This window comes from Camelina sativa, chromosome 7, assembly GCF_030686135.1.
Source record: "Camelina sativa cultivar CO46 ecotype springtype chromosome 7, ASM3068613v1".
In the NCBI taxonomy this organism is placed as follows: domain Eukaryota; kingdom Viridiplantae; phylum Streptophyta; class Magnoliopsida; order Brassicales; family Brassicaceae; genus Camelina; species Camelina sativa.
The window spans coordinates 669,290-685,681 of NC_141886.1; the positions used below are offsets into that span (position 1 = coordinate 669,290).

At 36.3% G+C, this 16,392-nt stretch overlaps 3 protein-coding genes across 4 annotated transcripts; 2 read left to right on the top strand and 1 right to left on the bottom strand.

Annotated features, from left to right (window-relative positions):
- Positions 1–2,704: 2,704 nt before the first annotated feature.
- On the bottom strand, positions 2,705–3,214 carry LOC104704135 (uncharacterized). Its single transcript, XM_010420266.2, has 2 exons — positions 2,954–3,214; positions 2,705–2,833 (listed from the first exon to the last, which is right to left on the bottom strand). The coding sequence occupies exons 1-2, from the start codon at positions 3,212–3,214 to the stop codon at positions 2,705–2,707; spliced, it is 390 nt and encodes a 129-aa protein (XP_010418568.1).
- A 3,019-nt stretch (positions 3,215–6,233) lies between these two features.
- Positions 6,234–10,130, top strand: LOC104704136 (putative boron transporter 2). The gene is made up of 12 exons (XM_087457907.1): positions 6,234–6,869; positions 6,949–7,031; positions 7,123–7,315; positions 7,400–7,538; positions 7,628–7,793; positions 7,983–8,149; positions 8,227–8,400; positions 8,478–8,573; positions 8,658–8,789; positions 8,877–9,196; positions 9,273–9,543; positions 9,629–10,130. The coding sequence occupies exons 1-12, from the start codon at positions 6,766–6,768 to the stop codon at positions 9,893–9,895; spliced, it is 2,112 nt and encodes a 703-aa protein (XP_087314033.1). The 5' UTR covers positions 6,234–6,765; the 3' UTR covers positions 9,896–10,130.
- A 724-nt stretch (positions 10,131–10,854) lies between these two features.
- Positions 10,855–16,320, top strand: LOC147940694 (uncharacterized). 2 transcript variants are annotated; one of them, XM_087457901.1, is made up of 8 exons: positions 10,855–11,088; positions 11,276–11,381; positions 12,271–13,133; positions 13,227–13,520; positions 13,602–13,883; positions 14,607–15,148; positions 15,230–15,335; positions 15,420–16,320. In XM_087457901.1, the coding sequence occupies exons 3-8, from the start codon at positions 12,273–12,275 to the stop codon at positions 16,131–16,133; spliced, it is 2,799 nt and encodes a 932-aa protein (XP_087314027.1). In that variant the 5' UTR covers positions 10,855–11,088; positions 11,276–11,381; positions 12,271–12,272; the 3' UTR covers positions 16,134–16,320. The 2 variants fall into 2 exon arrangements, with proteins under 2 accessions (XP_087314027.1, XP_087314028.1); XM_087457902.1 differs by lacking the exon at positions 10,855–11,088 and having other exon boundaries at positions 11,265–11,381.
- The last annotated feature ends 72 nt before the right edge of the window (positions 16,321–16,392 follow it).

Consider the following 16,392-nt stretch of genomic DNA (forward strand, 5'->3'; position numbering starts at 1 on the left):
TTTTATACCACAGCCCTTCACTTGGCTCGACAAAACCGTACCACCAGACGGGTATGTATACAGTTATAGCCGCCTTGTATAAACTTGATATGTCCACTCAGCAGTCCCGGCATAAAAATATTAGATGGATGACTAAAATACAAATTAAGCACCGACACTGATAGGTTTTTCTGTGCTAATTGGTTAGTCAGAGTCTTCGATTTGTCGAAACATATAACAACAACTCTTAAACCCGTCCAACCCAAATACTAAGTTTTAACTTTGATTAATTATACTTACTTACTTTATTATTTTAATGTACGAGTAAACCAATCCACTGAAAAAATTACACTAATGCCCTAAAGATGTTGAATAAGAACTCAACGTCATAGGCGATTTAATTCTTCAAATAATTGAGTCATTGACTCTCTTTTTAATCGTGTCATGTATAAAGACAGGATCGAACTCAATGTCATAGACTCGTAGGCGAGTAATTTGTGGTTATTCGGTTACATGATAATCTAAATAAAATTCACGAAATATATATAACTCAATGTTACGTCATGTCCCGTCCTCAATCTTAATAATTTAATCCGGGAGTATGGACACATATAGTAGTTGACCTTTTCTCGCATTAAGTATAAAGACAAATTTTAACAAAAATACTATTTAAGATAGAACCTATATAAAGTAACATCTGTTATTTATATATATAAGTACATTCATTACAATATTACCAAGCAATCAAAATTTATTAATGCGTTAATGATTTATATATAAGTATATAACGGGAAAAAACAAGTTCCAAATAGGATTTTGTTATACGTAAAATTGAAGTTGATAAAAAGCAAAAAAAAATGAAGCTAAGTTACGACAAAATTATACAAATGGTGGAATATAGTGGATACGAATTCAAAATTTCGCTGCTATATATATTGAAAAAAAAAAGTAAAGCACTATACACCATAACTACAAAGGTCTTTTATAAAAAAATTACAAAATGCATAGTCACATGTGCACAGCAAATATATTATATATCTGAATCACTGAATGCATGTAGGTATTTGCTTGAACTTCATTGGCAAGTCGAAGTAATAACTTTTTAATAATTGCGTAGCTATGACTTAAAACTCGTATTCTAATGAAATTGAATAGGTTGGTTTCTCACGAAGAGTTTTTTTTTTCGATAAAGGTTTCTCATGAAGAGTTTCAAGTGGTTGTTGTGTTTTTTTTTTTTTTTTTTCAACCAAACATTAATCAATTAAAAGAAAACTCCAAAATTGGTTGCCCAAACAGGAAGATAAAAGTTTACAAAAGAAGATTTAGAAGTTAAACATCTTGAAAACCGAGCCAAACAATCTACCTTAGCGTTGACGTCGCGTGGGATCCTGACTAGAGTGAAGGAAGGGTAAGAAGTTCAGAGTAATGCAAAGTCTTCCAGCAAAGTCGAGAAAGCGGGCCAATCGTCCGGCGTCTGCACCATCACAACTAATTCAGTACAGTCCGTCTCAAAAGCCTGACAAACAACTCCAGCGGCCAGTAAAGAATCCATAGCCCAGATCAGTGCTTGTAATTCCGCGTGTAAGGGAGTAAAGCCTCTTTGGTCACTCCGTGCTCCCAAAAGGAGCGTTGAATCTTCTCCACTGCAGCACCACCAGCCCAAACCCTAAAAAGGATCCGTACTTTTCCATGAACCATCAACCTGACACCGAGGAAAGAAACCCCTGTCCTCCAATAAAGGCGGTGAGTCTAGATAACGCGCGGAGGATGAATTGGCCTCCTCTCACAATAATTTATCATTAGCCGCTTGATTCAAGATTTCAGTTGGCTCTACCTCGACACCTTGGAAAATCTTTTTGTTCCTATCTTTCCAAATTTACCAGACAATCCAGGGGAGACGAAGGGCTATATCTGAAACCCCGGATTGGGAAGACGCCCGCCAGAAAATGAAATCTTAATTCGCATAGATCGAATCATATGGAAAGCCTCCCAGATCTAGCACCACTGGGGACATTTCCCAAATGCATCGCGACCGAGGGCATTCAAAGAGCGCATGGTTTATAGTCTCTACTGCAGAGTCACACCGCTTACACAAAGCCTCACACCAGACACCTCGATACGCAAGCCGTTCTAGCACGGGGAGAGTACCCGATCCAATCTGCCATAAAAAATGTTGAATCTTCGAGGGTATATCTAATTTCCACGACTAAGCCCGCAAAGACACACATGTCAGCCCATACTCAACTTCCGCAATTAGTTCTTGGGCCAACCGATAGCATGATTTGACCGTATACTTCCCTGAATTAGTAAAATGCCATAATAATCTATCCGGTTGAGAATTTTTACTGACCGACATACTCCGAATAAGAGAGATATCCAATGGATCAAAAAACTCCTCAAGAATAGGCAGATGCCAGTCCTACGTAACTGGATTAATTAAATGATTAACCATCAAACTCGGCAACCACAACCTCCCCCGACCATTCGCTGGTCTTGGAGGAATATCTGGTAACCATGGATCATGCCAAACCGAAATGGAACAACCGGAGCCTACCGCCCATCTCGCTCCCTGTTCCACCAACCCCTTGGTGGAATAAATACTCTTCCATGCAAAGGAAGGATTGTTTGTTTTTTTTTTTGCCATAAGAGGATGTTTGTTCCTGAAATATCGTCCTTTCATCACCCGGGCCATTAAGGATGTCGGATTATAAATTAAGCGCCAAAACTATTTGGCCAGCATGGCTTCATTGAATTGTTCCAAAGCTCGGAAACCTAATCCTCCTTCACATTTATCTTTACACAATCTATCCCAAGCAACCCAATGCATACCTCGAGCCTTATCATTGGACTTCCACTAGAAAGTAGCTATAGCACTCGTTAGTTTAGACGTCAAATCCTGTGGTAGTTTATAACATGACATAACATGGGTGGGAAGAGCCAAAGCCACCGATTTAATCATAATTTCCTTACCAACCTTAGATAAACATTTGGCGGACCAACCATTGACTCGATCGTCCAATCGATCCTTAACGTAACTAAAAACCTTAGTTTTCGAGCCTTGCAGGTTTTCAAGAATACCCAAATAAGAACCCATACCGCCTTCCTTAGAAATACCAATAACTGATTTCAATTGGGAACGTATATCGGCAGGAACCTTTTTGCCAAACATAATAGAGGATTTAACCAGATTAACCTCATGCCCCGATGCTCTACCATAACAGCCAATTATGTCCATTACCGTCCTACATTTATTCGCCTTTGCCTTACAAAAAAACAGGCTATCATCCGCAAACAACAAATGCGAAACCATAGGACTATCACGGGTGATGGTAATACCCGTTAATTTCTTCTCTCGTTCAGCCTTTTTAATATTTGCTATCAAAACCTCTGTGCAAAGTATAAATAAATATGGTGAGAGAGGATCCCCCTGACGTAATCCCCTCTGTGGTTTAATAAAGCCTCGGGGCTGACCATTCAGGAGAACTTGGTACGACACTGAAGAAACACACCACATAATCCACGAAATCCATTTCGTATCAAATCCTAATTGAACCAAAACCGCCTCCAAAAAATCTCATTTAACCCGATCGTAAGCCTTACTCATGTCCGTTTTAAATGCCAAAAACTCCGAATTACACTGACAGTTAGTATTTAGCCCATGGAACATCTCCTGAGCCACAAGAATTTTATCTGTAATTAAACGACCAAAAACAAAGGCTGATTGTGTCTTTGAAACCAAGAGAGGCAATAGACGTTTCAGGCGAAAACACAATACTTAAAAATTATTTTGAAGCTCACATTGCATAGGCTTATTGGCCTAAACTCCGCCATCCGCTGCGGGCGATCAACTTTAGGAATGAGGCAAATATTAGTCTCATTTAAAAGTGGATCAAAACTACCAGTTCGAAAAAAACTCTTTAATCAAAACCACTAAATCCCCTTTGAGAGAGGGCCAAAACCTTTGAAAAAACAGGACCGTCATCCCATCAGGGCCTGGGGATTTCTCCGGATGCATAGCAAACAAAGCCTTTCGGACTTCCCCTTCCGAAATATCCCGAGTGAGAGCGATATTCATACTATCCGTAATAATTGGGTTAATTGCTTGTAGCATTTCTGAAATCCCCCCCCATCAGATTTCTTAAACAAGTCCTCAAAATATGTTGTAGCAATATGCTCCATTCCCGAAGGTGATTCATCCAAAACGTTATTGACATCAAATAAACCAACAATTCTATTACACACTCGACGTTGTTTGGTAGATGCATGAAAATAGATGGTGTTTTTATCCCCAATCCTCAATCAAAATTTCTTGCTCTTTTGTTGCCAATAAATCTCCTCATCGGGATATGCATTTTTCAATTTCCTCTCAATTTCCCGAATTTCCTCATGCGTAATTGAATCATCCATCTTGGCATCTTTTGTTGCCAATAGGCTGTTGTGTTTTTTAAATATAGTTCTTGTTATGAAACTTTTCACACAACCAAAAACATGCAAATCAGCGACGTGCGCATATAATTGATGATCTCTAATTCGTATCTATTTAAATATTATGATGATTAATCTTAACCATGGTAGTCCGAATCAAGAATATAATTACATATTTCATATTTATTATAACGTAAATTATAGTATTGACTTTCAAAATGTATATATTAAATATTTCGTATATGACTAGTATATTTGCTTTTAAAAAACAAGAAATTTGACGTTCTAAAGAATATATAACCACACCACTTTTTGTATCAAAAAATGTCCGGAAAATAGAAAATTGAGTTGTATATATATTTTGTTTAAAATTCTTGTCCTCTGGATTGAGAGTCTAGTTCTATAGACACGCTAGTTCATGATATTGTTTGTTAGAATAAAAGTTAGTTGGGAAATACGGCTGTGAATTGTAATATTCAATATTGTATTTCGTGGCTGTGAGATTGCGTAGAGGGCTAAGAAATGAGTTGTACATGGCACATGGCCTTCAACAGCTCTCTTGTTGGTTACATATACGTATCATGTATGTACGTAACACATAATTAATGTGTAAGTAAAAGATACAGTATACATATACATAATTAATGTGTCATTTAACCTATTTTTTTCTTCTTGATTAATAGATTTTGATTTAATGGTGATGACAATATAAGGAACAATATTAATATATTATTCCGTAGCTGAAATCATTGGATGGACAACTTAACGTGTTAAAAATCCAATACCTAAAATAATTAACTAAGTGACAAAGAGAGAGAGAGAGAGAGAGAGAGTTAATGAAAGCAATGCAGGTGATTGGATGATAATTAGGTCAATCCTGCATCGTAGTTGTTTAAAGATGTTCGTATGTGTTTGGTTGAGTTTCTTACTATTACAACGTCAGTGTATGGATTAGATGTATATTATCTGCACCACCCTCCATAAGTGACCCCATTTACTTCTTATTTTTTTCCTTCTCTTGCCTTTACAGAAAACATCGTACGGTTGCCTTTTTAAAAAGCAGGTAACGTATAACTGAAGTGATTCATTTCCTCACGTAGAAGATGATAAGAACTTCTTCTTTTTTTTTTGTTAAAGAATACGATCTTATTGTTAGTGGTCGATATAAGACTCCTACTTTTGGCACTGTAACCATATATAGGCTATAGTCTTACCCTTATGTTAAGTATTAACATATGACAGGCACTATTTTTTCAGAATAAACTGGTTTGAACATAGACATGTATTGACACAAGGGCAATACTGATATGAACCAATAGATTACAAGCCAAGCCATTAAACTATTCTATACAAGTGAGATTTATGCATGGCCGGTTCTACAACTTTTGAAAACAATTTAGCCGTCATTGTAACTTTCTTTTTGGAACAATGTGGGACCTTACTTATACGTTTTCGTAATATATAAACTGAATTTAAAATATTAAAGATATTTTTTTTTTGTAAAACCACTATAAACAAGATAGACTGAAAAAAGCCTACACCAAGGTTCGAAACTAAGAATTATATTCAGTATATAGACGAACGTTTATACTAGTAATACAATCTATAAACTCTAAAAGAATTAAACAAAACAAAAAAAACTCATAAATCTTGTAAAAATGTGATGAAATAGTATAACAATAAAAAGGTCAAAGGTAACGGTGGGCTGCATAAACAATGATTGTATTTATTGTGCAAAAAAAGAGTCGTCTTCGTCTACTCTCACCGTCGAAACTTTCACGCGCTTCGCTAATGATTAGTTAATTAGTTTAATTTCCGTCATTATGATTAGTATTAGAAGGAGGACTATGTATTATATATAAACGATGCTTCGGCCTTCTTCTTCCTTGCCACCAAAGACATACACATTACATTGCAAAACCTCACAGCTGAAACTACTACTTTTGCCACTTTCTTGCCATCCAAACAAGTTACACAGTCCCTTTCATTATTGCTTCTCAAAAAAAAAAAAAAAAAAAAAACTCTCTTTATCATGTAAATTTGGTCTATGAATCGTTCCCAATCTCCATCAACGAGATTCATTGTTGTTACGAGCTCCTTAATCTTTGCTTCTGGGTCTTCTTATTTGGATTTTTGTACATCTCTCTTCTATCCCCTAAACTTGTATTGAGAAATGTTCTCTAACATGGGTTTGTTCGATTTCAAGTAGTCTCCTTTTCGTATCTCCCGCTCTCATCTTCTACCTCTTCTCCGGAGGTGTTTAACAAAAAGAAGCTCTCCAAGTGTTTGACGATTTGTCTCAGAGAAAAAAAAACAGAGGAACTCAGAAACAGAGTATATTAGAGAGAGAGAGAACTCACCATGGAAGAGACTTTTGTTCCGTTTGAAGGTATCAAGAATGATCTTAAAGGAAGGTTGATGTGCTATAAACAAGATTGGACCGGAGGAATCAAAGCTGGATTCAGGTACTATAGCTGTTCAAAATTTCTCTGTTTTTTTAAAAAAAATGAATTTTTCATCTTATATGATTGATCAATACTGTAGGATTCTGGCTCCCACCACATACATATTCTTCGCATCTGCGATTCCTGTTATTTCATTCGGCGAACAATTGGAACGAAGCACTGGTACTGAATCTTCTCCTCTGAATTTAAAGTTATCAGCTTTATGAATGTTAGCAAAAGATTGCAACTTGAATCGGATTTTGTTATTTTGCAGATGGAGTTCTTACAGCTGTTCAGACGCTGGCCTCTACAGCCATTTGTGGTATCATTCACTCCATCATAGGAGGCCAACCTCTGCTTATACTTGGAGTTGCTGAGCCAACTGTAATTATGTACACATTCATGTTTAACTTTGCCAAGGGGAGACCTGAATTGGGACGCGATTTGTTCTTAGCTTGGTCCGGATGGTAAAGTTTTTCTCCTAATGCGATTGTTAATTCTTGTTAAATAGTGAGCAACGCGGTGGTGGTAATCTTGTTAAATATCTGCAGGGTTTGTGTTTGGACTTCGTTGATACTGTTTGTATTGGCTATATCTGGAGCTTGTTCAATTATCAACAGATTCACCAGAGTAGCTGGAGAATTGTTTGGACTTCTTATAGCTATGCTCTTCATGCAAGAAGCCATCAAAGTAAGACGACTTCCTTTTTTTTTTTTTTTTTTTTTGATGTCAAGAAACTGTAACTTAATTGCCTCTAATGCTTTGATTATACTATCCAGGGATTAGTGGATGAATTCCGTTCTCCTGAGAGAGAGGATCTGAAACTTCTGGAGTTCTTACCTTCCTGGAGATTTGCAAATGGGATGTTTGCTTTGGTTCTTTCCTTTGGTCTTCTTATAACTGCACTTAGAAGCAGAAAAGCCAGATCATGGAGATATGGAACAGGTAACGAAGCAGTTAGTCAACTTTTTTTCTTTAACTTTAATGATCTGGAATCTCCTTATTCTAAGGATCTTGAGCAATCAATGATCAGTTAAGCAGTCATTGCGTACAAGTGGGGGGATCTCAGTCAAATATTCCTTGTTCTTGAAGACACTTAATTTCCCTTTATTAAAAACATTATTCTTGGAACAGGCTGGCTTAGAAGTTTAGTAGCTGACTATGGTGTCCCACTCATGGTTCTGGTGTGGACCGGTGTCTCCTACATCCCAACAGGAGATGTTCCAAAAGGAATTCCTCGGCGACTTTTTAGCCCAAATCCTTGGTCCCCTGGTGCTTATGAGAATTGGACCGTTGTTAAGGTGTGTCTTTATCTTGAAATTTCAAACACACCCCACAAGAACATATGACTAATGACTAGTGACTTTGATTTCTTCAGGAGATGCTTCAAGTTCCAGTTGTCTACATTATTGGAGCATTCATTCCAGCAACAATGATTGCAGTTCTTTACTACTTTGACCATAGCGTAGCATCACAACTTGCACAACAGAAAGAATTCAATTTGAGAAAACCATCTTCTTACCACTATGATCTGCTTCTTCTTGGGTTTTTGGTAAGAATCTTCTTACCACTGTAGTAATTGCCTCTTCTTCTTGCGCTCAATCTCCTAACTAGCTCCTCCATTTTCAGACATTAATGTGTGGTCTACTTGGAATCCCTCCATCTAATGGAGTCATCCCTCAATCACCAATGCATACCAAGAGCTTAGCAACACTAAAATATCAGGTACCTTACTAACATCGATTATTTTTTTGGATTGCTTTCGCCTTAAGTCCTTGGCTTTAAGCTTGTTGTTTTCTCCTTCCACAGCTGCTTCGGAACAGATTAGTTGCAACTGCGCGCCGAAGCATCAAGCAGAACGCGAGTCTAGGACAGTTGTATGGAAATATGCAAGATGTTTATAATCAAATGCAGACTCCATTAGTCTACCAGCAGCCTCAAGTAAAGAATCTTCTGTGTAACTTTTTCAATTTTCAATGTAGTAATATGGCTAGAGGCTAAATGGAGGGTAAAATATCTCTTTCTCAGGGTTTGAAAGAGCTGAGAGAATCAACAATCCAAGCAACGACATTCACAGGAAATCTTGATGCTCCAGTTGATGAAACTCTGTTTGATATCGAGAAAGAGATCGATGATTTATTGCCAATTGAAGTCAAAGAACAGAGAGTGAGCAACTTGCTTCAAGCAATAATGGTTGGAGGATGTGTTGCAGCTATGCCTCTCCTTAAAATGATCCCTACATCAGTCCTTTGGGGTTACTTCGCCTTCATGGCAATTGAAAGCCTACCCGGAAACCAATTCTGGGAAAGAATCTTGCTTCTCTTCACAGCCCCAAGCCGTCGATTCAAGTAAAATCTCAATCTTTTTTTTTATCTCCTTTTACTTTCTCAAGAATGGTTACTCAACTACTTACCAAATTTGCAGGGTTCTTGAAGATAACCACGCGACATTCGTGGAAACTGTTCCATTCAAAACGATCGCAATGTTCACTATTTTCCAAACAACTTATCTTTTAACCTGCTTTGGTCTCACGTGGATCCCAATCGCTGGAGTTATGTTCCCTCTAATGATCATGTTTCTAATACCCGTAAGGCAATATATCCTCCCAAGATTCTTCAAAAGTGCTCATCTTCAGGACTTAGACGCAGCAGAGTATGAAGAAGCACCCGCTTTACCATTCAATCTTGCAGTACCGGTAAAGGACTCCATTACAAATTCAAATCAATATCCATTTTTCTTTAATTTCTTGAATAGTTGTTAACAGATTTTAGAGTTTGCAGGAAGCTGAGATGGGATCAACAGCTTCGTATCCATGTGATTCTGAGATTCTTGATGAGTTTATTACAAGAAGCAGAGGAGAGTTTAGACACACATGTAGTCCTAAAGTTACGAGCTCGACTTCAACTCCAGTTTATAATCGGAATCTTTCTCAAGTGTTTAGTCCTAGAGTGAATGATTTAAGAGGTGAGATGAGTCCTAGGGTTGCCGGAAAAGGGCAAAATAGTGCAAAGCCGAGTCCGTTAAACCCATCATCGTCGTCAAAATGAGTTTAGCCATTATGGAGGCTTGATAAAACTGGAGGAGAGTATGTTTAAAAATTAGTTGATTAACTGATCTTGGATCTAATGCTTTCTTGAGTTTTCTCTTTTACCTATGTTTGTATGTTTGCATTTCTGCTTTTGATCTCGAATCATTGTAAAATCTCTTACTTACCCTGTGGAATATCGGTAAATTATATACTATATATGTAGTAACTAGTAATAAAGGATCTTTTTATTTTTATTTCTTCTGTGTCTGTGAAAAAACAAACTATCAGTTGAACCAAAAAAGCTAAAAGTCTAAATTTGCTTATACATTGCTTCAGGAAAACAAAGATTGAACATATCCCAAATTTAACAAAAGACATGAACTAACAACTATAGAGAATATAGCCACAACACTTATACGTATATGTTATGTAGTAGTAGTACAATAGCACCAAATTAACTCGTGTGTTCTTGGAAGGGGTTTAAGGACCACAACATCAATTCATCATCATCACCTTACTTTCACGAAAAAGATAGTTCGATAGCAAATCGAATGGAAACATGAAAAAGAAGAACGGCAAAAAAAAGTTATAAAGCGAAAGCAAAAGCAAATATCTATTTGGTTATGTAGTACGAACAAGAGCGCACTTGCATGTGCTACAAAATAAGACAAGGGTCAACTTCTTGATAAACGAATTTAAAGTAAAAATACTATTACTATTAGAATTGGAAAAAAAAAAAAAAAAGAGTTAAAAGACTTCTGATCATTTTTGAATTTCACAATATTAGAAGTGAAAATAGACCAGATTGACACAAAATTTGAAAAATATTGCTAGATTGACACCCTTCCTTAGGGAAAAACTAGAATGACACAAATTTGTGTTCAAATTACCAAAAGCCCAAAGAAAGTAAAATAGGAAATAAGTGAAATAAAAAATGAGTGAGTAATTAAAAAAAAATGAAATCTCAAACCTTTTTTTGTCCGACATTCGTTTTCCCTTTTCTCAAAAAAACTCAAACCTTGCTTCTTCCGCCGACGACAAAGAGATTTTACAATCCCAAAAAAAACCCGATTAATAACTCTAAACACCGATTTTCACTTCTCCAGCCAGTTACCGACGCCAGTGACAAAGAGGATTGTTTGAGAAGAAGCCGAAACAAAATCTGTGTCATTCGGTGGTGGCTGATTTTCTTTGTTCTGTTCTGTTCCGGTGGTGAGTTTTTTAATGGGTTATTATGTATGAACAGAATTGTTAATTGCAATTGTCGATTATTCCTGTTTTTGTTTTGGGTCTTGCTTTTTAATTTCAAACCTTGCTTCTTCCGCCGACGACAATGAGATTTTACAATCCCAAAAAAAACCCGATTAATAACTCTAAACACTGATTTTCACTTCTTCAGCCAGTTACCGACGCCAGTGACAAAGAGGATTGTTTGAGAAGAAGCCGAAACAAAATCTGTGTCATTCGGTGGTGGCTGATTTTCTTTGTTCTGTTCTGTTCCGGTGGTGAGTTTTTTAATGGGTTATTATGTATGAACAGAATTGTTAATTGCAATTGTCGATTATTCCTGTTTTTGTTTTGGGTCTTGCTTTTTAATTGTTTGGTGGATCCTCGAAAGCATTGGTAGAAAGGATTAGGCTTCTTGTTTTGGGTCTTTATGATATGATTTTGTCTCCAATAGCTTCTTAAATCCAAAAGATAAAAAGCTTGTCTCAGTTAGGTTTGGTTACATCGAATTGCTTGTCTCTCTGACCCTCTGCTCTGCATCAGAATTTGTTCTAATAATTGCATCATGTATTGGTTACAATTGATATAGAACCTGTAAATGTTCTTGCCCGCTGTGTGTTATTTTTTTTCTTTTTCATCTTAGTATCATCTAAGGAGTGTTTCATTAAGTGTTGAGTATTTAGATTTCATTCTCTTATGCTATATTCTCGTTTGATGTTGTTGCTCATGTTGTGTGAAGTGATTCACAGTTTTATGGCTTGGCTGTGATATCTGAAAAGGATTTTTTTTGTTTGTTTCTATAAGTTTCTATTTTTTGTTTGAAATAGCTTTTTAACAGCAATCTCATCCTTCTCTGGTTGATTATGTTCTTGCCCGCTATGTGTTATTTTTAATAGCTTTTTATCTTTTGGATTTGTTATGTTCGGTTGATTATGTTTATATTCGTTCAGCTTTGTGTGTTATCAACTTTGGATCCTCAATAGCTTCTTAAATCCGGTTAGTCTTTATGATATGATTTTGGGTCTATTTATAGTATAGAATTTTGTGTCGAATTTATATATATGTTTGTGTTGATTTGTTTATTTTTGATTTACTGCTTATCGAATTCTCTTTGGACTCTTATCGAATTTTCTTATCATTTGATTCTTTTTTTTTCTGTATCTTTAGGAATGGCATCTTCAAGCAAGAGCATCAAATATCCTTCTCTACTCTATGAAGATGGAAAATCGCCTCTCCAACATAGGAGCATGAACCACAATTGTTTTGTGTCCAAAATTGGATTTTTGAGAGAAGGATTAGGGGTGGATGTCTGGGAGAAACTCAAGGAATCATCTCTTGGAGTATTTATAAAGTTTGCTGAATTGGAATACACTTGGGCTGCGCAGAGAGTTCACTTTCTACTCACACATCAGCTGAGAATCAACAACATCCATGAGGTTTGGTCTTTGATCGATGATAGGCCAATTAGATTTTCTTTAAATGAGTTTGCAGAGATAACAAGGTTAAATTGTGATGCATTTGACCCTTTAGAGAACTTTGATGTTGATCACCATGATTTCTGGAAAGAAATGAAAATTCCAACAACCCTTGATGGTCCTATGTGGACTGAGTTGGTAAACGTGATTGATTCTAACAAAACATGGGATTTTGATAAGAGGATGATGGTTGGTAGGTTATGTCTGTTGTCAGTATGCGTACATGGAATTCATCATACATCTAGAATCCCATTGGTGACTGCTAAGAGAGTTTTAGATCCTGTTGCTTTTGAAAAACATCCATGGGGTCGGGTGGCTTTTAGTAGTTTAGTGAATTCTGTTAAGATAGTTGACTATGACGGAGATTCATACACCATACACGGCTGCGTTCATGCTATGTTGATTTGGCTGTATGAGAGTGTTCCTGGAATTGGAGAAAGTTATGGGTTTAGAAGGACAGAAGCGAGTGGTGTTCCACTTCTTGATTGGCGATCATCACGAAAACGTATCAACTTCACAGACTTCTTCAAAAAAGAGAAGCATTTGCACGGACAGGTTAGTAGTTTGTTATTTTTTTTTTAAAAATTATTTTTTGACATGTACTAATAATTTGTGTGAATTGAAACTTACTTTATTCATTGCTTGTAGGTTCGTGTTAGGCATATGATTCATGTTTCAGAGGAAGACATGTATCCTCTATGGTCTGACTCAGAGGAGCATACGGATCCACACCTAGACGAGCTAATTAAAGATCTCATTCATAACCGTTTGTCTCTAGATGCTTGGAGTTGTGGCAAGACAGTTGGTATAAGTTCAAAAAAGAAGAAAAGAAGAGCTGAAGCTGATAAGGTGAATGACAACAGAGGGTGCAATCCTAAGAAAAAAAGATGGACAGATAGTGATCCTAAATGTGAACAAGGAGAAAATGTAACCAACATGGAGGTAAGGTTTCATTTTCTTTACCGTAATTGATTAACATTTTTTGTCTTCTCTATTATGATAATAATGAACATGTTATTGTAGGATGGTAAGGATGACACGTCAATTTCTTTGGATATTTGGAGGGCGATTGAGAAAATGAATGAGACTATTTCTGACTTGGGCAAAACACTCAACAGTCGAATAGATGTCTTGGAGAGTAAATTTGAAACATGCGTTGAAAAACAAATGACGGTGTTCAAAGAGGAGATGGGTGAGAGGATTAAAGCATTGGAGAAAGAAAGAAAAGAGCCAAAAGAAGCTGATGTACGGAATGATGCCACTTCGCACACCATTAACGATGATGAGGGAACAAGTAAAGCACCTGTAAGTTACATTTTCCTTTACTTCTCATGTTCTGAATTTTTAAAGCTTCTCATGTTCTGTTTTTAAAAAGCTTCTCATGTTCTGAATTTTTAAAGCTTCTCATGTTCTGTTTTTTTTAAAGCTTCTCATGTTCTGTTTTTTAAAAGCTTCTCATGTTCTGAATTTTTAAAGCTTCTCATGTTCTGTTTTTTTTAAAGCTTCTCATGTTCTGTTTTTTTTAAAGCTTCTCATGTTCTGTTTTTTAAAGCTTCTCATGTTCTGTTTTTTAAAAGCTTCTCATGTTATGTTTTTTTTAAACTTCACATGTTCTGTTTTCTTAAAACTTCACATGTTCTGTTTATTTTTTTACTTCTCATGTTCTGTTTTTTAAAAGCGTATCATATTTTACTTCTCATGTTCTTTTTTTTTTGTTTTAAACTTATACGGTTCTCATATTTATATCAAACTTCTCATTTTCTGTTTTGTTAGAACTTCTCATGTTCTGTTATTTTAAACCTTCTCATGTTTTTTTCTTTTAAAACTTCACATGTTATGTTTTTGTAAAACTTCTTATGTTCTGTTTATTTTTATACTTCACATGTTCTGTTTTTTTTAAACTTCTTATGTTCTGTTTATTTTTTTACTTCTCAAGTTGTGTTTGTTAAAGCGTATCTGTTTTACTTTCATGTTCTTTTTTTTTTGTTTTAAACTTATACGGTTCTTTCATGTTTTTTTTGGTTGCAGTCATGGATTGTTGAGATGAAGCAGACATCACAAGATGAATTTCCAGTTCAAAGGGTGGTGAGGAAGGTTTACACTGTCAAGAATAAGAAGAAAGAAGAAGATGAGATATCAGAGAAACTTCCTCTCTTTGAAAAGAAGGAATCTGTGAAGGTTGAGAAGAAGGAAACTTCCAAGAAAAAGAAGATAACTGCTAAAGCTTCTGACGATGTTGAGGATATAACTACCCAAGTTCAGAAAGCTAAATTCAAAATAGCTTCAAGTTCTGAAGATACATGGTCCAACAAGGAGGATCAGTTGGTACATAAAAAACTTGAGATGACAATAAACCGCCTTGGAGAGGCTTTGACGAGGTTGGATGGACCTGGACCTTCGAAGACTACTAGACGCGTGCCCCAGTTGGCAGAATCACAGAAGTATCCTTACCTTGGTAACTCGACAGTCAAGCGGATCATTACAGAGGGTGATAATGTGTTAGGCGACCATCTTAAGCCTGTAGATGATGAGAAACATCAGACACTTTTGGATTTTCTCAGCCTTGATAGGTATACATCAACAACTCTGAATCGTTTATAAAAGTTACTATCATTATCTATATATGTACTAACTCTTTCTTATATTCACAGGGAAGAGCCACTTAGCACCAGCAACGCAGCTGTGAGATTCTATTGGAAAATTATGACTCCAAGGGAAAATTGGCCAAGCTTTGACTATGGATGGTTGACAGACCATGTAAGTTTATTTTTGATAATTTAGTATAAGGTTTATTCTATACTATATTTTCGCTTATTCTAGTTTTTATTTTTTTGAATGTAGCACATGGGTTGTGCAATGGCTATGTTCCGGCGAAGATATATGCGTGAGCCTTGTCCGTATCCTAAACAACGCATAGCTTTCTTAGACCAAGATCTGATCACTACATTGAAGAATGACTACATGCAGTTTGATATGGGGCCTAAGAATTTTGTGTTTCGGGATTCCTATGTGAAACACGTTTTTGGTGAATATCCTGAGGAGTCAGCTACGAACAAGAAGTGGTGGATTGATGTGGATAACTTATACGCTTGTCTTTTTGTCAATCAGAACCATTGGATGGCTTTGGATATTGACTTGCGGGGTAAGAAGATTCACATCTATGATAGCATACCAACCTTGGTGAGTGACGATAAAATGGCCATTGAGTGTTTGCCTTTAAGGCGAATGATTCCAGCGATGTTAAGTGACATGATTCCTGAGACGATCCGTAAGAAGAGTAGAGCAATGTTGGAATTGAGAAGGGTGAAGAAAAATGTTCCTCGGAATGAAAATCCAGGTGATTGTGGTGTGTATGCTCTTAAGTACATTGAATGTTTAGCTCTTGGGAAATCATTTGATGGGCTTTGCGATGAGAACATGTTGGGTCTTCGGATTAAGCTTGCAGCGGAATTATATGACGAAGTCAGAGAATTAGCCATACCACCTAATATGACTGATTCATATCCTCAAGCTAAAGCTATTATCATCCCTTCCCTAGTTGATGAGTCCTTGTAGACTATTTTGTGTTATTGCCTTATGTTTTGTTATAACATTATCATTGTAGACTATTTCTTCTTATTGTAGACTATTTTGATGAGTCCTTGTAGACTATTTTGTTTCATTGACAACTTTTAAGCTTTCTACTTCTTATTGTGAAGCTCTTATTTACGACATGTAGTGAATTTTTAAGCTTTCTACTTCTTATTGTGAAGCTCTTATTTTTTCCACGAGTATGCTACTCATTTTAAATTTTAAATTGTTAATAACAAAAGAA